Source organism: Gasterosteus aculeatus, chromosome 2, assembly GCF_964276395.1.
Source record: "Gasterosteus aculeatus chromosome 2, fGasAcu3.hap1.1, whole genome shotgun sequence".
Classification (NCBI taxonomy): domain Eukaryota; kingdom Metazoa; phylum Chordata; class Actinopteri; order Perciformes; family Gasterosteidae; genus Gasterosteus; species Gasterosteus aculeatus.
Genome location: NC_135689.1, coordinates 590,290 through 612,441, shown reverse-complemented (window position 1 = coordinate 612,441; position 22,152 = coordinate 590,290). Strand labels below are relative to the sequence as shown.

The 22,152-nt window shown below is 46.2% G+C and overlaps 2 protein-coding genes and 1 long non-coding RNA gene across 4 annotated transcripts in view; 2 read left to right on the top strand and 1 right to left on the bottom strand.

Annotated features, from left to right (window-relative positions):
• The window catches only part of kcnd1 (potassium voltage-gated channel, Shal-related subfamily, member 1), a 23,347-nt gene extending 19,672 nt beyond the window's left edge, over positions 1–3,675 (top strand). Inside the window, exon 8 of the mRNA XM_040194113.2 lies at positions 909–3,675. Within this exon, the coding sequence (XP_040050047.2) occupies positions 909–1,098 (190 nt within the window). The 3' untranslated portion in view covers positions 1,099–3,675. The remainder of the gene's footprint in view (positions 1–908) is intronic.
• On the bottom strand, positions 3,669–4,939 carry LOC144383510 (uncharacterized). Its single transcript, XR_013450941.1, has 3 exons — positions 4,800–4,939; positions 4,152–4,268; positions 3,669–3,898 (listed from the first exon to the last, which is right to left on the bottom strand). It is a non-coding gene; the product is annotated as an uncharacterized LOC144383510 (long non-coding RNA).
• Positions 4,775–22,152, top strand: LOC120829850 (suppressor of tumorigenicity 14 protein homolog). Of its 2 annotated transcripts, none has more exons than XM_078081176.1 (19): positions 4,775–5,074; positions 7,149–7,311; positions 7,450–7,580; positions 7,793–7,863; positions 8,200–8,384; positions 8,480–8,515; positions 8,686–8,914; positions 9,310–9,446; positions 9,543–9,640; positions 9,812–9,912; positions 11,011–11,144; positions 11,256–11,360; positions 17,974–18,081; positions 18,155–18,271; positions 18,889–19,014; positions 19,098–19,281; positions 19,662–19,933; positions 20,279–20,415; positions 21,175–22,152. In XM_078081176.1, exons 1-19 carry the CDS (start codon positions 5,033–5,035, stop codon positions 21,334–21,336), a joined length of 2,538 nt encoding a protein of 845 aa, XP_077937302.1. In that variant the 5' UTR covers positions 4,775–5,032; the 3' UTR covers positions 21,337–22,152. The 2 variants fall into 2 exon arrangements, with proteins under 2 accessions (XP_077937302.1, XP_077937310.1); XM_078081184.1 differs by having other exon boundaries at positions 4,881–5,074; positions 7,155–7,311.

Genomic DNA, 22,152 nt, shown 5'->3' with positions numbered 1-22,152 from the left:
AACAGAAGAGTTTGCTGAGCATAAGTTCTGTACATCAAGGTTCCTCGTCTGAAGTAGAACCTTCTGGAGGTTCCCTTGGTTCCTCGTCTGAAGTAGAACCTTCTGGAGGTTCCCTTGGTTTCTCGTCTGAAGTAGAACCTTCTGGAGGTTCCCCTGGTTCCTCGTCTGAAGTAGAACCTTTTCGAAGTTCCCTTGGTTCCTCGTCTGAAGTAGAACCTTCTGGAGGTTCCCTTGTTTTCTCGTGTCAAATAAAACCATGTGGAGGTTCCCATTGTTCCTCGTCTGAAGTAGAACCTTCTGGAGGTTCCCTTGGTTCCTCGTCTGAAGTAGAACCTTCTGGAGGTTCCCTTGGTTTCTCGTCTGAAGTAGAACCTTCTGGAGGTTCCCCTGGTTCCTCGTCTGAAGTAGAACCTTTTCGAAGTTCCCTTGGTTCCTCGTCTGAAGTAGAACCTTCTGGAGGTTCCCTTGTTTTCTCGTGTCAAATAAAACCATGTGGAGGTTCCCATTGTTCCTCGTCTGAAGTAGAACGTTCTGGAGGTTCCCTAGGTTTCTCGTGTCAAATAAAACCATGTGGAGGTTCCCATTGTTCCTCGTCTGAAGTAGAACCTTCTGGAGGTTCCCCTGGTTCCTCGTTTGAAGTAAAACCTTCTGGAGGTTCCCTTGGTTCCTCGTCTGAAGTAGAACCTCCTGGAGGTTCCCCTGGTTCCTCGTCTGAAGTAGAACCTTTTCGAGGTTCCCTTGGTTCCTCGTCTGAAGTAGAACCTTCTGGAGGTTCCCTAGGTTTCTCGTGTCAAATAAAACCATGTGGAGGTTCCCATTGTTCCTCGTCTGAAGTAGAACCTTCTGGAGGTTCCCTTGGTTCCTCGTCTGAAGTAGAACCCCTGTTACGTCTCTCTTTCCCCCTCTAGTCGTTCCAGTCTCAACGCGCAGACGGTGGACCTGAAGCTGAACTGCGGCGCGCCGGATTTCACCGCCGCCATCATCAGCATCCCCACGCCGCCCGCCAACTCGCCCGATGACAGCCCCGCCCCCGGCATCCTGCGCAACACCCGGGCAACCGCCTACACCCACGACACCTTCAAGATCTCCTCATTATAACCTACCACCTGCCCCCCCCCCCTCAAACCCGCTTTTCACTTCCTCTTTCTGCGCTGACGGCTTTTTATAACACAAGCTGACAATCAAAAGAAAATGGAAATTTGAAAGAAAAGGAATTTGTAAAGAAAAATTGTCCTCCTGCAGAACCGCCATGTCTCCCCCAACCGCCCTGCTGATTTTACCCCAACACACACTTTTGGGGCGGTTCTTGTAAACAGTGCCAAGGCACCCAAAGCCCCCCCCCCCCCCTGCGGCCTGTCCTTGTGTTTCTACGGGTACTGGGGACACCGGGCCAGGGTTGTCTGTTCCGGTGGTTCAGTTTCATGGTGAATCTGAAGGACTTCAGAGTGCCTAAGTCCGTCAGACTCTTCTCTCGTTGGATGAAGACGACCGACTCCCTCGCCCCCCTCCCACTCCCCCAGCAGCTTGGGACTCATCAGTTTCTCTGCATGTGAGTAGATGGTCACCAGGACAACGTGCGTCCGATGACAGTTGAAGTGACGCGTTGGACCTATTGTGTTTAACGTGTGAAGGTTCTAGGTCTGCACGGAGGATCTCGTCACCAGCTTTGGTTTGCCGGTTTCGGGTCACACATAAAAGGTAGGAAAAGAGTTTGGTTGTGAGAGGTGACAGAACCAGAAGGACCATCCAGACCACGTGAACCCAACTGCCCCAGGTTTACCTGATCTACGCAGAGCTTGAGCCTCGGTCCCCACACTGAGCTGGACTGGACTCAGGGGACTCAAGCTGGTTTTCTAAACAGGACTGCAGAGATAACGGGTGGGTTACAGGAGGGACTCTGGATCCATCCGGTCCGATGTGGACTCTTCCAGTCCAGCTGTAGCTCCGGAATGTTTGTCGGTGCGACACTGACGTCTAGACCGGAAAACGAAAGCCTTTTACTTTTAAAAATATGCAACACGACAAGCAGGAAAGAGACGTTGATGCTCAACACGAAGAGAATAATAATAACAACAATAATGTGTCACAAAAGTACAGCAATCATCACACGGGCCGAGAGACTCGGGTGCTGGGGGATCTGTCCCTGGTGGACAGCGCACAACAGGTATTCACAGTAGACTTCTATGCGTCGGCAGTCCCGGTGAGGTGCACTCTGGGAAAAAAAGGTTTGATTTCAACACGTTCGGGAAGAAGATGCTTCAGTTTTGTTTAACAACGATGCTCCGTAAGATCTTCGAACTGTGACCTCAGAAGCTGCTGAGAATGTGTCTTCTGTTAGGAAGTCCCAGAGGCGTCCCAGAGGCGTCCCAGAGGCGTCCCAGAGGCGTCCCAGAGGCGTCCCAGAGCGCGCTGAGCTACGCTCTGGGACGCAGCGTCCGTACAGAGAACACACGGGTGTGTCGACACTGATTAGTATATTTAAGATGAAACCCTTTTTCCCTGAAGAGTGCACGATGGCGCCGTGTTCGGCTCCGCCTCCTCTGACCAATCGGCAGACGAGTGATCGACTGTAACATATTTTGTATCATAAACATTCACCTGCATCTTCTGAATGAAAACCCTCAACCAAAAAAAGAGACATTAAAACAAATGAGGTGGAGCATGTGGACGTAGCACTACTAACACCACCACACATCATCCGACCAATAGCATGAGCACCTTCATTTGTCTCCCTCCTCTCATTGGTTGGTCCAAACCCCCAAACCCCCCAATCCCCCAAACCCCCCAAACCCCCCAATCCCCCAATCCCCCAAACCCCCCAATCCCCCAAACCCCCCAAACCCCCAAACCCCCCAATCCACCCTGAGACCTTTCAAAGAAGAGTGTTTGCACCACGAGAAGAAACTAAACAGATAATAGAAAAAGTATGATTCAGGCATGTTGCTCGACTGAGTGAGTGTGTGTGTGTGTGTGTGTGTGTGTGTGTGTGTGTGTGTGTGTGTGTGTGTGTGTGTGTGTGTGTGTGTGTGTGTGTGTGTGCGCTCACTACTATGCATGGGTACCGTTGTAGGTATTTTATCTGTTTTCTCCAGCGGCTCAAAGAAACAAGTTCACTGGATGAAACTTTTCAACGTTTGTGTCATAAAATACATATTTTTTAATATCGTTTCAATGTCTTCACTTTGTTCAGAAAGTGGAAACAAGACAAACTTGTTTTGTGTTTGTTTTAAAATGAGTTATTTTCTACGGAGACGTTCCCTCTGAATACCAATCAGAATTTTTAACTATGAAGTAACTAAATGAATTCATTGTCTTTAGTCTTCCATACAAACACTGGCTTAACATTATTTATTGTATTTATTTGTATCCTTTTATATCATCAGTAAACATATTTGAACTGAATTCAAACACTGAAAAATGCAAAATCTACTTAAAGTGTTGGATTTAAAAGAAAACAAGTTCATTATTCCTTTAATGAATTGATGGGTCACGTTTCTTATTGTTATTTCATATTATTCATAATGTGGGGAGTGTATTGGAGAAGCCCTTCAGGTGAGAACCAGAGCTTCATCCAGTGAGCTGACGGAGGAGTGGAGGAGGTGTAAAGTGGAGGAGAAAGCAGCATTAAAGCACACAGGTGTATATTCCATTCACTAATAAAGACTACAGAAACCACGTGCTTCCTTTTGTCCAATCAGCTGTCTGCTGGATTCAACAGCATCAACTCACACGTTCATTAAAGTCCCCATGATGTGGTTATTTCATAATTATAATTATAACCTCGGGATGAACCCGTGAAAGGAGCTCCGGAGGCAGTGGGTGGAGGTCGGACCTGACGGAGCAGCGCCCTCTAGTGGACACCGGGCGAGCTGCAGGTCGGCCGCCGAGGAGCTGCCTCCTTAAATGAGAGAGGATCAAGAAACACGTGAGTGGACGAGATCACAACAGCTGGCCAGCTGTTTGCGAAGAAGAAGAGGAGCAGCTGGATGCAAGAAACACATAAAACGTCCCTGAGGTGGACGTTTAATTCAGGGCTGTTTTATTACATCACATTGCATTACTTTATAAAAGATTTCATTAAGTACAACAATTAATCAGTTCATATTTTATGGTAGATAAGTGACATCATCAGTGATCAATATAGTACGTACAGTTTTTCTCAGTTGCTTTGGTACATTTCTCGAATCCGTCTCTTAGATCCCTGAGTGTAAAAAGGTGACAAGGCCCATAATGTGTTCTCTTCTCTCTGGCTGGTGACCTGATCCTTCCTTTGTCAGACATTGTGATGTCAAACAATGAAATAAATAGAAACATTTTCAAGCATAAGTAGATGGAAATATTCAATAATTCATATTAAGTATTTATTATTATTACAGTTGAAGCTGTAGAGTCTGAACGGCGGTCCGGGTCTCATCAAATCCTTTAATAAATTAATACTGTTTAATCCTTGTGCTTTACTTTAGTGTTCCCGTTTCCTTGTCCTTCACAATATCTGAGGTAATACTTCTTGCAGTAGTCCGTCTCACAGGTAACGTGTACTTTTTACTGTACTACATGGGTCTGACAGCTTCAGTTACTTTGCATATTGAATTTATTAATGATCTTATTGATTCAAATAAAACGCTATTAATCTAAACTCACCCCGCAGGATAGAAACTAGACAAAGTGTTAAACACATAGAATAAAGTACATGACACAATATGATACTTAATAAACACTATGCTGTATGATGTGTACTTTTAATGTGGTACTGGTGTCAGAGTGTGGGCGGAGCCTCATGGGCGTCCAGGTGCGCCTACCTGCGCTCACTACCCGTCGCGGCTCCTCCGGTGTGCAGTCGTGCGCTTCCTCTTCCGTCCTGAAGCCGTTTACACCGTGAACCGGACCCGGTACCGACACGCCGAGGAGAGACCTGCTCACCTGTCGCTGCCATGACGTCGTGCCGGTGACGTCCGCAGCGCGCGAGACGCGAGGGGAGAAAACGGAATAAATAACATCAACAATAGCAACAAATAGGACACTTCACACCATTATGGATCTGTTGGCCTCAGGACGGAAGTTCAGCCCGAGACAGGTGAGCTCCCTCACCTGGGACGTAACCGGCCGTGACGTCATCACTGCCGTAGGTCCGCCGGTTTCACCTGAAGGCAGAACCGGGTTTCTGTACTGGTTCTCACAGCAGGACCAACTGGTTTTTATGCTGTTATGGTTGTAATAATATCTATCCGAAGTAATTACAGTACAACTCAACTTTCATCTTTAAACAATAACATTCATCATCTAAATTCAATTCAATCCATTAGATTATTACAACTGTAATCTAAGTCAAGTTACTGTGTTGTCATTATACCGTTTTCACTTCCATATATGAAAAGTGATGTGTTTACTGGGGAGCAGCTCCACGTCAGAAGGGAACGAGGTGTGAGAACTAACATTCCTGTTCAACTGCTGCTCCCTCTTTCACCTTCACACAGAGTAACCGGTTCACACGCAACACAATGTAGCACCGGTCTGAAGGGTGTAGCACCAGGAGAGCCTGAGGGATGTAGCACCAGTCTGAAGGGTGTAGCACCAGGAGAGCCTGAGGGATGTAGCACCAGTCTGAAGGGTGTAGCACCAGGAGAGCCTGAGGGATGTAGCACCAGTCTGAAGGGTGTAGCACCAGGAGAGCCTGAGGGATGTAGCACCAGTCTGAAGGGTGTAGCACCAGGAGAGCCTGAGGGATGTAGCACCAGTCTGAAGGGTGTAGCACCAGGAGAGCCTGAGGGATGTAGCACCAGTCTGAAGGGTGTAGCACCAGGAGAGCCTGAGGGGTGTAGCACCAGTCTGAAGGGTGTAGCACCAGGAGAGCCTGAGGGATGTAGCACCAGTCTGAAGGGTGTAGCACCAGGAGAGCCTGAGGGATGTAGCACCAGTCTGAAGGGTGTAGCACCAGGAGAGCCTGAGGGATGTAGCACCAGTCTGAAGGGTGTAGCACCAGGAGAGCCTGAGGGATGTAGCACCAGTCTGAAGGGTGTAGCACCAGGAGAGCCTGAGGGATGTAGCACCAGTCTGAAGGGTGTAGCACCAGGAGAGCCTGAGGGATGTAGCACCAGTCTGAAGGGTGTAGCACCAGGAGAGCCTGAGGGATGTAGCACCAGTCTGAAGGGTGTAGCACCAGGAGAGCCTGAGGGATGTAGCACCAGTCTGAAGGGTGTAGCACCAGGAGAGCCTGAGGGATGTAGCACCAGTCTGAAGGGTGTAGCACCAGGAGAGCCTGAGGGGTGTAGCACCAGTCTGAAGGGTGTAGCACCAGGAGAGCCTGAGGGATGTAGCACCAGTCTGAAGGGTGTAGCACCAGGAGAGCCTGAGGGATGTAGCACCAGTCTGAAGGGTGTAGCACCAGGAGAGCCTGAGGGATGTAGCACCAGTCTGAAGGGTGTAGCACCAGGAGAGCCTGAGGGATGTAGCACCAGTCTGAAGGGTGTAGCACCAGGAGAGCCTGAGGGGTGTAGCACCAGTCTGAAGGGTGTAGCACCAGGAGAGCCTGAGGGATGTAGCACCAGTCTGAAGGGTGTAGCACCAGGAGAGCCTGAGGGGTGTAGCACCAGTCTGAAGGGTGTAGCACCAGGAGAGCCTGAGGGGTGTAGCACCAGTCTGAAGGGTGTAGCACCAGGAGAGCCTGAGGGGTGTAGCACCAGTCTGAAGGGTGTAGCACCAGGAGAGCCTGAGGGGTGTAGCACCAGTCTGAGCGGTGTAGCAGATGGAGAGTGAGGGGTGTAGCACCAGTCTGAAGGGTGTAGCACCAGGAGAGCCTGAGGGGTGTAGCACCAGTCTGAGCGGTGTAGCAGAAGGAGAGTGAGGGGTGTAGCACCAGTCTGAAGGGTGTAGCACCAGGAGAGCCTGAGGGGTGTAGCACAAGTCTGAGCGGTGTAGCAGAAGGAGAGTGAGGGGTGTAGCACCAGTCTGAAGGGTGTAGCACCAGGAGAGCCTGAGGGGTGTAGCACCAGCTTGAGGGGTGTAGCACCGGTCTGAGCGGTGTAGCAGAAGGAGAGTGAGGGGTGTAGCACCAGTCTGAGGGGTGTAGCAGGAGAGTGAGGGGTGAAAGGTAACACTTCTAGTGCAACTCTCAGAGAAAATTGTTCATTGCATTGCTGGTGTCCCCCCAGGACCAGGACTCGGACCCCGCCATGCAGTTCCTGCCGGCTTCAGACCCGCAGCGGCTGCAGAAGAAGCCGGGCCGACGGAGGAAGACGTGGATCGGAGTCGGCTTGCTGCTCGCTGCGACCAGCGTGGCTCTGCTGACCGGACTGCTGGTGTGGCACTTCCACCGTGAGACTCTTCTTCATCATCATCATCATCATCATCATCATGATCATAACTTTATTTAAACATAATCTGGTTGAATGAAACAGACAAATTAGTCCTGCATCATTATTAATGATCTGGATGTGAATTATTCCCTCTCAGTACGCAGTGACATCCGGGTGAAGAAGCTCTACATCGGCTCCATGGAGATCCAGAACCATGTCTACGTGGAGGACTACGAGGATCCCGAGAGCTCGGGCTTCTCTCACCTGGCCTCTCTGGTGGGTCAACAGGTAAGGACTTAGCTTATATACATATATACATATATATATCCAGCTTAGCCTAGCAGCTAGCAACATGTTCCGTTTGCCACTCGTTTGTTTTCCTTCCAATGCAAATGTGCCAGAAGTTGCTTTAAAATATTTTATTCTATATGCACACACACACACACACACACACACACACACATATACCTTTATGTGTTTATGACCTTTTTGTCATTCAGCTGAAACTGATCTACTCCAAAAACTCCGTGCTGGCGAAACACTTCAAAGGCTCCTCGGTGCAGGCCTTCAGGTATGAGTCACATGACCGGCTTTAGTATCATTATTATTATTATTATTCTTTCCATCACTTCAAGCAGACCTTTCAAAGTAAAAGTCTTCCAGAAACAGGAAGTGTTTTAGAACTCTAGGCTAGCAGTTCCCTCCGGTTCTTATGCTAAGCTAGGCTAACCTTGGAAGCAGGAGGCAGAGAACTGCAAATGAAAATAATTCATGAAAATGAAAATGTAAGATGAAGGATGTGAGATGTGTATGTATGTACATGATGTGTATATATATATATATATATATATATATATATATATATATATACATATGTGTATTAAGGGTAATTTCCTTGTGTCTGCAGCGAAGGGGGCGGGGTCGGGGGGGGCGTGGTTGCGTACTACCAGTCGGAGTTCGACGTGCACGTCCTCCAGCAGGCGTCCCTGGACGCCGCCGTGGAGTCCCTGGAGGTCGGAGGTCAGCAGAGGCGAGGGCGACTGCTGCTGAGGCCCAGCGATGCGCTCGAGGTCAACAACGTGGTGTCGAGAGGTGTGTGTGTTTGTGTGTGTGTATGTGTCGGTGTGTGTGTGTTAAACAGTCTGTACAATTTGATGGATCTTAATACTTAAACTCTCCGTCTGCAGCCATCGACCCACGCATGACCAGGAAGTCTCTGTCGGGTAAGAAACGATAATACTTTCAAAGTAAAGGCACAAAGCTCACGTCTTTATTCCGCATGAAGAGCATCCCCCGAGACATTGAATGATATTAAAAATTGGAGTTTATTTACTGAATACTGTGTGATAGGGAATAAAAAAGTAAAGAGGTGTGACCTTCTTTCTCCCTCCAGTGAGGAAGCCCTTCAACGTGCACGTGGGCGGGGGGGGGGAGGTCCAGTCTCCAGGCTTCCCAGACTCCTCGTACCCCCCCAACGTGTACCTGCAGTGGCGGCTGAGGGCGGAGCCTGGCCACCGGGTCCGCCTGGACTTCCACACCCTCATCCTGGAGGACGACTGCCAGAAGGACTTTGTCCAGATCTACGACTCGCTGGCCCCGTTGAGGGAGCGGGTCCTGACAGAGTGAGACCTGCACCGGATCCTCAGGGGACCGGAAGGTCTGGGGGAGGAACCGGGAGGGGAAGCGGGGGGGCAAGCTGGTAGTGACCATCGTCCTCTGAGACTTAAACGGGATCGTCTACGTGACCCACATATGAGGGTCAACATGTGTCGAGCTGCATGAGACACACATCTACCATTTATATCAGTCCAACTGTCAGAAGAGCGTAGCTGCACGTGTGGTTGAACAACCTTTTCTTCTACTGCGTCCCAGCATGAACACTCAATAAAAACACACAACATGGGGTTAAATTAAGTTAAAAAAGAGAATTAACTAAATAAATAGAGATGAAGTAATTCATTCATGTTCAGTTGAAGGTGTTGTTGTTTACTGAGATGATCTTGTGGCTCCTCCTCAGGCAGTGTGGGTACCCTCACGAGTCTCTCTCCTTCATCTCCTCTGGAAACGTGCTGCTGCTCCTCTTCATCACCAGCGAGCAGCAGAACTTCCCCGGCTTCAGGGCCAACTTCTCCCAGATCCCAGCGGGGGGGCTCGGTACGGCTCCACTGGCCACACATGTATGACTGTTACCAGTGTGACTGAGGGTTACCGGTGTGACCTCTGACCTCTGCGTCTCCTTCCTGTTTTCAGAGTGTGGAGGGACGCTGAGGGAGCACCAAGGATCCTTCTCGTCACCTTTCTTCCCCTCCAACTATCCTCCAAAGACCGAATGTGTGTGGAACATCCAGGTAGGTCCAGCACCCTGAGGAGATCATCCTCAGGAGAGCAGGTAGATTTTATTTCTGTTTACTTTAAACAGAAAACTTTACTGATTCATATTATTCTCAGATATGAATCTATATGAATTTCCATTTGAGCTTCTGTAATTGTTTTGTCTCTGTTGTCTTTTTATTTTTCAGGCCCCAAAAGAAATGTTTCTGAAGGTTCATTTCAAGAAGTTTTTCTTGGGTAACTCCAGTAGCCAATGCAGCAATGACTATGTAGAGGTCAACGGTCAAAGGTCAGCAGGCTGCTTTTACTCACGCATCTTCCTGATGTTAATTCTGAGGGTTTGAAACATTTGATGAGCCTCAGGACATGTGACTCAAACATAAGCTTCAGCTATGACATCACGGTGACTGGGAGAGAGTGATGTGACACCACGGTGACTGGGAGAGAGTGATGTGACACCACGGTGACTGGGAGAGAGTGATGTGACACCACGGTGACTGGGAGAGAGTGATGTGACACCACGGTGACTGGGAGAGAGTGATGTGACACCACGGTGACTGGGAGAGAGTGATGTGACATCACGGTGACTGGGAGAGAGTGATGTGACACCACGGTGACTGGGAGAGAGTGATGTGACATCACAGTGACTGGGAGAGAGTGATGTGACATCACGGTGACTGGGAGAGAGTGATGTGACACCACGGTGACTGGGAGAGAGTGATGTGACATCACAGTGACTGGGAGAGAGTGATGTGACATCACGGTGACTGGGAGAGAGTGATGTGACACCACGGTGACTGGGAGAGAGTGATGTGACACCACGGTGACTGGGAGAGAGTGATGTGACACCACGGTGACTGGGAGAGAGTGATGTGACATCACGGTGACTGGGAGAGAGTGATGTGACATCACGGTGACTGGGAGAGAGTGATGTGACACCACGGTGACTGGGAGAGAGTGATGTGACTCAGACATGATGTCATTAAAGTTGTCGTTCTTGGCCTCTTTGACTACTCTTTAAAAGTCGACAGGTCTTGGCTGCTTAATCCAGATTTAAATCCATAGTCTAGTCCGCCAGGTCGAGATCATCAAGTACACTTGCGAACTAATGAGCTTCAAGTATCAAGTTATAAACCCATGAAGATCTACAACTTGAAAGTCAAAAGTCCGAAACAAGACAAACACAAAGCACCACAAAGTTCAGAGTAATCCAGGATTCGCAATCAAAATTGATTTATTGTTAAAACAAAAAAGGAGTTTGATTGATGGTGATTGAGTCCCAACCAGCAAGGTTCATGTCAAGTTCCAAGTCCCAAACTTTTACCAATTTTCTAATTAATTATTGACAGGAAAACCAATAATTTATTTTTGATTATTTAATTTTCAGATTGTGTGGCAGAAAACCCGAAAGCACCGTGGTCACCAGCCGAAGCAACAAAATGAGCATCATGTTCACCTCAGACTCGTCCTACGTGGACCAGGGCTTCACTGCTGAGTACGAAGCCTTCGTCCCGACCAACCGTGAGACAAGTTCATTTAAACTACTTTTAACCCTAACCCTAGAAATTCTATCTGATGTCCACCAAATTCCCTTCCTCTGTGTCATCCTCACCCTATAATGTCACTGGTCAGCTTGTCCCGGGAGGTTTCAGTGCTCCAACAACCTCTGCATTAACCAGACGCTGCAGTGCGACGGCTGGAACGACTGCGGAGACGACAGCGACGAGGACGACTGCAGTGAGTTTTTTCTAATGTCATTCTAATCCCAGCCCATATAAGGTATGAGTCAATCCTATACATTCTAATCCCAGCCCATATAAGGTATGAGTCCATCCTATACATTCTAATCCCAGCCCATATAAGGTATGAGTCCATCCTATACATTCTAATCCCAGCCCATATAAGGTATGAGTCCATCCTGTACATTCTAATCCCAGCCCATATAAGGTATGAGTCCATCCTATACATTCTAATCCCAGCCCATATACGGTATGAGTCCATCCTATACATTCTAATCCCAGCCCATATAAGGTATGAGTCCATCCTATACATTCTAATCCCAGCCCATATAAAGTATGAGTCCATCCTATACATTCTAATCCCAGCCCATATAAGGTATGAGTCCATCCTGTACATTCTAATCTCAGCCCATATAAGGTATGAGTCCATCCTATACATTCTAATCCCAGCCCATATAAAGTATGAGTCCATCCTATACATTCTAAAGACAGTCCTTATAAGGTATGAGTCCATCCTGTACATTCTAAAGACAGCCCTTATAAGGTATGAGTCCATCCTGTACATTCTAAAGACAGCCCTTATAAGGTATGAGTCCATCCTGTACATTCTAATCCCAGACCATATAAGGTATGAGTCCATCCTATACATTCTAATCCCAGCCCATATAAGGTATGAGTCCATCCTATACATTCTAAAGACAGTCCTTATAAGGTATGAGTCCATCCTGTACATTCTAATCCCAGCCCATATAAGGTATGAGTCCATCCTGTACATTCTAATTACTGCCCATATAAGGTATGAGTCCACCCTGTACATTCTAAAGACAGCCCGTATAAGGTATGAGTCCATCCTGTACATTTTAATCACAGCCCATATAAGGTATGAGTCCATCCTATACATTTTATTCACAGCCCATATAAGGTATGACTCCATCCTATACATTCTAATCCCAGCCCATATAAGGTATGAGTCCATCCTATACATTTTAATCCCAGCCCATATAAGGTATGAGTCCATCCTATACATTTTAATCACAGCCCATATAAGGTATGAGTCCATCCTGTACATTCTAATGACAGCCCTTATAAGGTATGAGTCCATCCTGTACATTCTAAAGACAGCCCTTATAAGGTATGAGTCCATCCAGTACATTCTAATCCCAGCCCATATAAAGTATGAGTCCATCCTATACATTCTAAAGACAGTCCTTATAAGGTATGAGTCCATCCTGTACATTCTAAAGACAGCCCTTATAAGGTATGAGTCCATCCTGTACATTCTAAAGACAGCCCTTATAAGGTATGAGTCCATCCTCTACATTCTAAAGACAGCCCTTATAAGGTATGAGTCCATCCTGTACATTCTAAAGACAGCCCTTATAAGGTATGAGTCCATCCTGTACATTTTAATCACAGCCCATATAAGGTATGAGTCCATCCTATACATTTTATTCACAGCCCATATAAGGTATGACTCCATCCTATACATTCTAATCCCAGCCCATATAAGGTATGAGTCCATCCTATACATTTTAATCCCAGCCCATATAAGGTATGAGTCCATCCTATACATTTTAATCACAGCCCATATAAGGTATGAGTCCATCCTGTACATTCTAATGACAGCCCTTATAAGGTATGAGTCCATCCTGTACATTCTAAAGACAGCCCTTATAAGGTATGAGTCCATCCAGTACATTCTAATCCCAGCCCATATAAAGTATGAGTCCATCCTATACATTCTAAAGACAGTCCTTATAAGGTATGAGTCCATCCTGTACATTCTAAAGACAGCCCTTATAAGGTATGAGTCCATCCTGTACATTCTAAAGACAGCCCTTATAAGGTATGAGTCCATCCTCTACATTCTAAAGACAGCCCTTATAAGGTATGAGTCCATCCTGTACATTCTAAAGACAGCCCTTATAAGGTATGAGTCCATCCTGTACATTCTAATCCCAGACCATATAAGGTATGAGTCCATCCTATACATTCTAATCCCAGCCCATATAAGGTATGAGTCCATCCTATACATTCTAAAGACAGTCCTTATAAGGTATGAGTCCATCCTGTACATTCTAAAGACAGCCCTTATAAGGTATGAGTCCATCCTGTACATTCTAAAGACAGCCCTTATAAGGTATGAGTCCATCCTGTACATTCTAAAGACAGCCCTTATAAGGTATGAGTCCATCCTGTACATTCTAAAGACAGCCCTTATAAGGTATGAGTCCATCCTGTACATTCTAATCCCAGACCATATAAGGTATGAGTCCATCCTATACATTCTAATCCCAGCCCATATAAGGTATGAGTCCATCCTATACATTCTAAAGACAGTCCTTATAAGGTATGAGTCCATCCTGTACATTCTAAAGACAGCCCTTATAAGGTATGAGTCCATCCTGTACATTCTAAAGACAGCCCTTATAAGGTATGAGTCCATCCTGTACATTCTAATCCCAGACCATATAAGGTATGAGTCCATCCTATACATTCTAATCCCAGCCCATATAAGGTATGAGTCAATCCTATACATTCTAATGACAGACCATATAAGGTATGAGTCCATCCTATAATTCTAATCCCAGCCCATATAAGGTATGAGTCCATCCTATACATTCTAATCCCAGCCCATATAAGGTATGAGTCCATCCTATACATTCTAATGACAGACCATATAAGGTATGAGTCCATCCTATACATTCTAATCCCAGCCCATATAAGGTATGAGTCCATCCTATACATTCTAATCCCAGCCCATATAAGGTATGAGTCCATCCTATACATTCTAATGACAGCCCTTATAAGGTATAAGTCCATCCTATACGTTCTAATCCCAGCCCATATAAGGTATGAGTCCATCCTGTACATTCTAAAGACAGCCCTTATAAGGTATGAGTCCATCCTGTACATTCTAAAGACAGCCCTTATAAGGTATGAGTCCATCCTGTACATTCTAATCCCAGACCATATAAGGTATGAGTCCATCCTATACATTCTAATCCCAGCCCATATAAGGTATGAGTCCATCCTATACATTCTAAAGACAGTCCTTATAAGGTATGAGTCCATCCTGTACATTCTAAAGACAGCCCTTATAAGGTATGAGTCCATCCTGTACATTCTAAAGACAGCCCTTATAAGGTATGAGTCCATCCTGTACATTCTAATCCCAGACCATATAAGGTATGAGTCCATCCTATACATTCTAATCTCAGCCCATATAAGGTATGAGTCAATCCTATACATTCTAATGACAGACCATATAAGGTATGAGTCCATCCTATAATTCTAATCCCAGCCCATATAAGGTATGAGTCCATCCTATACATTCTAATCCCAGCCCATATAAAGTATGAGTCCATCCTATACATTCTAATGACAGACCATATAAGGTATGAGTCCATCCTATACATTCTAATCCCAGCCCATATAAGGTATGAGTCCATCCTATACATTCTAATCCCAGCCCATATAAGGTATGAGTCCATCCTATACATTCTAATGACAGCCCTTATAAGGTATGAGTCCATCCTATACGTTCTAATCCCAGCCCATATAAGGTATGAGTCCATCCTATACATTCTAATCCCAGCCCATATAAGGTATGAGTCCATCCTATACATTCTAATCCCAGCCCATATAAGGTATGAGTCCATCCTATACATTCTAATCCCAGCCCATATAAAGTATGAGTCCATCCTATACATTCTAATGACAGACCATATAAGGTATGAGTCCATCCTATACATTCTAATCCCAGCCCATATAAGGTATGAGTCCATCCTATACATTCTAATCCCAGCCCATATAAGGTATGAGTCCATCCTATACATTCTAATGACAGCCCTTATAAGGTATGAGTCCATCCTATACGTTCTAATCCCAGCCCATATAAGGTATGAGTCCATCCTATACATTCTAATCCCAGCCCATATAAGGTATGAGTCCATCCTATACATTCTAATCCCAGCCCATATAAGGTATGAGTCCATCCTATACATTCTAATCCCAGCCCATATAAGGTGAGTCCATCCTATACATTCTAATCCCAGCCCATATAAGGTGAGTCCATCCTATACATTCTAATCCCAGCCCATATAAAGTATGAGTCCATCCTATACATTCTAATCCCAGCCCATATAAGGTATGAGTCCATCCTATACATTCTAATGACAGCCCTTATAAGGTATGAGTCCATCCTATACATTCTAATCCCAGCCCATATAAAGTATGAGTCCATCCTATACATTCTAATCCCAGCCCATATAAAGTATGAGTCCATCCTATACATTCTAATCACAGCCCATATAAGGTATGAGTCCATCCTACACATTCTAATGACAGCCCATATAAGGTATGAGTCCATCCTATACATTCTAATGACAGCCCATATAAGGTATGAGTCCATCCTGTACATTCTAATGACAGCCCTTATAAGGTATGAGTCCATCCTGTACATTCTAATCCCAGCCCTTATAAGGTATGAGTCCATCCTGTACATTCTAATCCCAGCCCTTATAAGGTATGAGTCCATCCTGTACATTCTAATCCCAGCCCTTATAAGGTATGAGTCCACCCTATACATTCTAATCCCAGCCCATATAAGGTGAGTCCATTCTATACATTCTAATCCCAGCCCATATAAGGTATGAGTCCATCCTATACATTCTAATCCCAGCCCATATAAGGTATGAGTCCATCCTATACATTCTAATCCCAGCCCATATAAGGTATGAGTCCATCCTATACATTCTAATGACAGCCCATATAAGGTATGAGTCCATCCTACACATTCTAATGACAGCCCATATAAGGTATGAGTCCATCCTACACATTCTAATGACAGCCCATATAAGGTATGAGTCCATCCTGTACGTTCTAATGACAGCCCTTATAAGGTATGAGTCCATCCTCTACATTCTAATGACAGCCCTTATAAGGTATGAGTCCATCCTGTACATTCTAATCCCAGCCCTTATAAGGTATGAGTCCACCCTATACATTCTAATCCCAGCCCATATAAGGTATGAGTCCATCCCCTACATTCTAATCCCAGCCCATATAAGGTATGACTCCATCCTATACATTCTAATGACGCCCATATAAGGTATGATTCCATCCTATACATTCTAATGACGCCCATATAAGGTATGAGTCCATCCTATACATTTTAATCACAGCCCATATAAGGTATGAGTCCATCCTATACATTCAATGACAGCCCATATAAAGTATGAGTCCATCCTATACATTCTAATCCCAGCCCATATAAGGTGAGTCCATCCTATACATTCTAATCCCAGCCCATATAAGGTATGAGTCCATCCTATACATTCTAATCCCAGCCCATATAAGGTATTAGTCCATCCTATACATTCTAATGACAGCCCATATAAGGTATGAGTCCATCCTACACATTCTAATGACAGCCCATATAAGGTATGAGTCCATCCTGTACATTCTAATGACAGCCCTTATAAGGTATGAGTCCATCCTATACATTCTAATCCCAGCCCATATAATGTATGAGTCCATCCTGTACATTCTAATGACAGCCCTTATAAGGTATGAGTCCAGCCTGTACATTCTAATGACAGCCCTTATAAAGTATGAGTCCATCCTGTACATTCTAATGACAGCCCTTATAAGGTATGAGTCCATCCTGTACATTCTAATGACAGCCCTTATATGGTATGAGTCCAGCCTGTACATTTTAACGACAGCCCTTATAAGGTATGAGTCCATCCTATACATTCTAATCCCAGCCCATATAAGGTATGAGTCCATCCTATACATTCTAATGACAGCCCATATAAGGTATGAGTCCATCCTACACATTCTAATGACAGCCCATATAAGGTATGAGTCCATCCTGTACATTCTAATGACAGCCCTTATAAGGTATGAGTCCATCCTATACATTCTAATCCCAGCCCATATAAGGTATGAGTCCACCCTATACATTCTAATCCCAGCCCATATAAGGTATGAGTCCATCCTGTACATTCTAATGACAGCCCTTATAAGGTATGAGTCCATCCTATACATTCTAACGACAGCCCTTATATGGTATGAGTCCAGCCTGTACATTCTAACGACAGCCCTTATAAGGTATGAGTCCACCCTATACATTCTAATCCCAGCCCATATAAGGTATGAGTCCATCCTCTACATTCTAATGACAGCCCTTATAAGGTATGAGTCCATCCTATACATTCTAATGACAGCCCTTATAAGGTATGAGTCCATCCTATACATTCTAATGACAGCCTTTATAAGGTATGAGTCCATCCTATACATTCTAATCCCAGCCCATTTAAGGTATGAGTCCACCCTATACATTCTAATCCCAGCCCATATAAGGTATGAGTCCATCCTCTACATTCTAATGACAGCCCTTATAAGGTATGAGTCCAGCCTGTACATTCTAATGACAGCCCTTATAAGGTATGAGTCCATCCTATACATTCTAATGACAGCCCTTATATGGTATGAGTCCATCCTATACATTCTAATTGTCCTTCTTCTGGTACCTCCTCAGGTGTTGAGTACATTTCTCCTCTTCTCAGTCATTTCCATCATGTGTTCCTTGTTCTCTATCGCAGAGTGCGAGGCGTCTCAGATGAAGTGTAGAAATGGCCGCTGCAAACCCAAGTTCTGGGAGTGTGACGGGTTCGATGACTGTGGAGACGGCAGCGACGAGGAAAACTGTGGTGGGTGGAACCGCTGAGATGTATCCACGCATTCACCCGCATCCAAACTATGAGAACATTCCTCTGTCTGCAGGGAAATGCAAAGCAGGAGAGTTTCTCTGCAGAAACGGCCGCTGCGTCCCACAAAAGTCAAAGTGCAACGGGAAAGACGACTGCTCAGACGGGTCGGACGAGTCCAGATGTGAGAAGTGTAAGTTGAAGAAACGTCTCTGCTGTGATCGGCTCCTGGGCTCCACTTCTTCTTCTGTGGTTTCTCAATGCGTGATGACTGTTCAGTCACACATATGTGGAAGTGTGAATTTGTATGTCAGGTTGATTATCTTCCTCCGTTTTAAAATGTTGGGATATTTAGCTAAGAGACTCTCTACTGATCAACTATCATAATCAATGGGCTCTGCTTCATGACGTCACCATGACTACGGCCACATATACAGTTCAGTCTGTGGTCGTAACCGTCTCCATAATCGATGACATCACAATGGCATCATCACAGGACGTTAGTGTAAGACTGATGGAGAGACCCTTGATACAGAGTCTTCAGTGTAGGTAGTGATAGTAGTAGTAGTAGTACTTATACTGTGTCCTTTCCTTCAGCCCTGGTGTTGCAGCAGTATAGGTAGTGGTGGTGGTAGTAGTACTTATACTGTGTCCTTTCCTTCAGCCCTGGTGTTGCAGCAGTGTAGGTAGTGGTGGTGGTAGTAGTAGTAGTACTTATACTGTGTCCTTTCCTTCAGCCCTGGTGTTGCAGCAGTGTAGGTAGTGGTGGTGGTAGTAGTAGTAGTACTTATACTGTGTCCTTTCCTTCAGCCCTGGTGTTGCAGCAGTGCTCTGAGTTCACCTTCCGCTGCAGGAACGGACGCTGCATCAGCAAACTGAACCCTGAGTGTGACGGGGAGCTGGACTGTGAGGACGGGTCCGATGAGAAGGACTGCAGTACGTCGCCCCCCCAGACACACAGACAGACTCTGACCTGTGTGACCTGCTAGTCATTCCTGTGTCTGTACCTCTGCTTTCAGCGTGCGGGATGAGGCCGTACCAGAGCTCCCGCATCGTGGGGGGGGAGGCGTCCCGGGAGGGCGAGTGGCCGTGGCAGGTCAGCCTCCACGTGGCCGGCACGGGTCACGTGTGTGGCGGGTCGGTGCTTAGCAACCGTTGGCTGCTGACCGCCGCTCACTGCGTCCAGGACAACGGGCCGAACAAGTAGGTTCATGGAGCCAGTTTCAGGGGGGTTCTCTCCTGGTTTTTCTATGATCTGCTCTATGAAATAGAACCATCATGACTAGAAGTGGAACTCTTTAGTGCAGAACCACTGACTCACAGTGTAAGACTGGTACCTTTCTGTGAGAGGGAGACCTCTTTAGACACAACTAACAGAAGGGGCTTTAACCATCTGAGCATGTCAGTGGTAAGGAGAAGCTCATTTGGAGGACGTAAATGATGTAGCAACAGCCCGTTGAGTTAAAACGCTGTCGCCCTGGTGACACACAAACACGAGGAAATAAGAGTTCATGTAACCAAGGTTACCCTTTTAAGTCCTGAGTGACTACCTGGACCTTTGACCTGTGTGTGTGACGACCCAGGTACTCCCAGGCCGACCAATGGGAGGCCCTGCTGGGTCTGCACATGCAGAGTCAGACCAACGAGTGGACGGTGAGGAGGAAGGTGAGGCGGATCATCGCCCACCCGGACTACAACTCCTTCACCTACGACAACGACTTGGCCGTGATGGAGCTGGACGCCAGCGTCACCCTCAACCAGAACATCTGGCCCATCTGTCTGCCCTCCGCCACCTACGACTTCCCAGCAGGCCAAGAAGCATGGATCACGGGCTGGGGGGCCACGAGGGAGGGAGGTGAGTCAGCTCACAGAAAGCAACGTGCTTCATGTTTCAGAGATGGCGTCCACTAACTACAGGCCACGCCCACTCGTTTGATCGACATGGAATGCAGAGCCGAAAGTTTTTCATGATAACTTTCATAACATTGATGTTTTCAAAAGTAAAGTAACCCAATGAAGCACTTTAATAATACATTTCCTCAAAAGAGTTTTTAAAGTTGAACAAATGATACAGAACAAGTTCTGCATCAGCCTCCAATCATCAATATATCATTAGAGATTAAACGGTATTGTTCAAACAACTGTTTTATTTACAGTAGAAATGAATTTGAGGAGAATCATCTGATGGTGTCGTCCGCAGGCCTGGCTGCCAGCGTCCTGCAGAAGGCGGAGGTTAGAATCATCAACAGCACAGTGTGCAAGAGTCTGATGGACGACCAGGTCACTGACAGGATGCTGTGCGCCGGCGTCCTCAAAGGGGGCGTGGACGCCTGTCAGGTAACGCTGGTCACACAACAACACTACATCAGGATGCACGTACCCCGCGGACCTCACGCCGACACAACATAAGGCAGGGGAGGCTTTAGGGCGGGGCTACGCGCTGATTGACAGGTCTCTAATAAAGCAGGGGAGGCTTTAGGGCGGGGCTACGCGCTGATTGACAGGTCTCTAATAAAGCAGGGGAGGCTTTAGGGCGAGGCTACACGCTGATTGACAGGTCTCTAATAAAGCAGGGGAGGCTTTAGGGCGGGGCTACACGCTGATGGACAGGTCTCTAATAAAGCAGGGGAGGCTTTAGGGCGGGGCTATGCGCTGATTGACAGGTCTCTAATAAAGCAGGGGAGGCTTTAGGGCGGGGCTATGCGCTGATTGACAGGTCTCTAATAAAGCAGGGGAGGCTTTAGAGCGGGGCTAAACGCTGATTGACAGGTCTCTGTTTGCCAAAAGTCAACGTCGCCAACAGCAAAAACACAGATGGATCTAGCCAGAAACCAAGATGGCGGCGACCATGAAGCAGAACCCAGAACAGAAGTCCAGAAGTCTGTGTGTGACTACGTCCACTTCTTCTGCGTTGAGAGAACATTCAGATACTGTGATACCTGGAGTACTTTGAGTAGCTCACGCCACCTCCACCTTAACGTGAGAGGGCAGCCGTTAGAACTAGAAATTGGACGTCTCGTTGGGACACTTCCTGTCTCGTTGGGACACTTCCTGTCTCGGAGCCCAACCTGACCCTCTCGTCTCCGACTCACACAGGGCGACTCTGGCGGCCCATTGTCCGTCACGGCCCCTGGGGGGCGGGTATACCTGGCTGGCGTGGTAAGCTGGGGCGACGGCTGCGGCCGCAGGAACAGACCCGGCGTGTACACCCGCATCACCGAGTACCGCGGCTGGATCACGGAGCAGACGGGCGTCTAAAGTGTGGGTCGCCCAGGCGAGGAAACAAGGAAACAAGGAAACCACAGTAATGCTGTATGATAAGAAGTGGCCTAATGAAAAGTAGCACAATCAACCCCAATGAGTTCTTAACATTTTAAACATTTACAGCTTGTATTTTAACACAACGGCTAATTGGTCAATTAGTACCATTTATTTTATAACCTTTGATGAAACTACTGGTTTAAATCGGCCAAAGGAATCGATCCTTAAATGACTTCATATGGTTCAGTTAATACTCACAAAGCGTGCGTGAACATTCTGTCCAGCAGCAGAAGACGAAGATGAATTACTTTATAGGAGTAAATAGTTCATAAGTAAAACACTTAATGACCATTCTGTAAATATTGCTATATACATATATAGAGAGAGAGAGAGAGAAAATATATATTTTGTGGTCCCAAAATGTAATTGTCATTGAGGCGGATGGGTTTCCCAACTGATTCTACAGCTTTCTTCTGTGTTTGAAGTTTGAGAATCTGTTTTGTTCTCATTTCTCAGTCACGTATTAATGTTTAAACTCTTTTCTGCTGAATTGAATTAGTTGTCTTTGCTTCTACACAGTTACATTGTTGGTTTGGGTTGCAACATAATTAAAGATATGAGAACACGATTGAAAGGAAACCGCTGAGCTGAAGAATAAAAGCTTCATTTTGAGGGATTAAACATTTAGATAATCACAAATGTTTACCGACTCATTTACACAGTAGAAAAATATACAATGTGTTTTTTCATGGTTCCCTTCTGGATTATTGTTATAATTCACTGTTTGCAATAAAATGTTTGTTGTCCATGCGA

Excerpts from the sequence above, each read along its gene's own strand:
- LOC120829850 (XM_078081176.1), top strand. The coding sequence starts at position 5,033 with ATGGATCTGTTGGCCTCAGGACGGAAGTTCAGCCCGAGACAG. Across the intron at positions 5,075-7,148 it reads GGAAGTTCAGCCCGAGACAG|GACCAGGACTCGGACCCCGC; the intron begins GTGAGCTCCCTC and ends GTGTCCCCCCAG. Across the intron at positions 11,361-17,973 it reads CAGCGACGAGGACGACTGCA|AGTGCGAGGCGTCTCAGATG; the intron begins GTGAGTTTTTTC and ends TCTCTATCGCAG.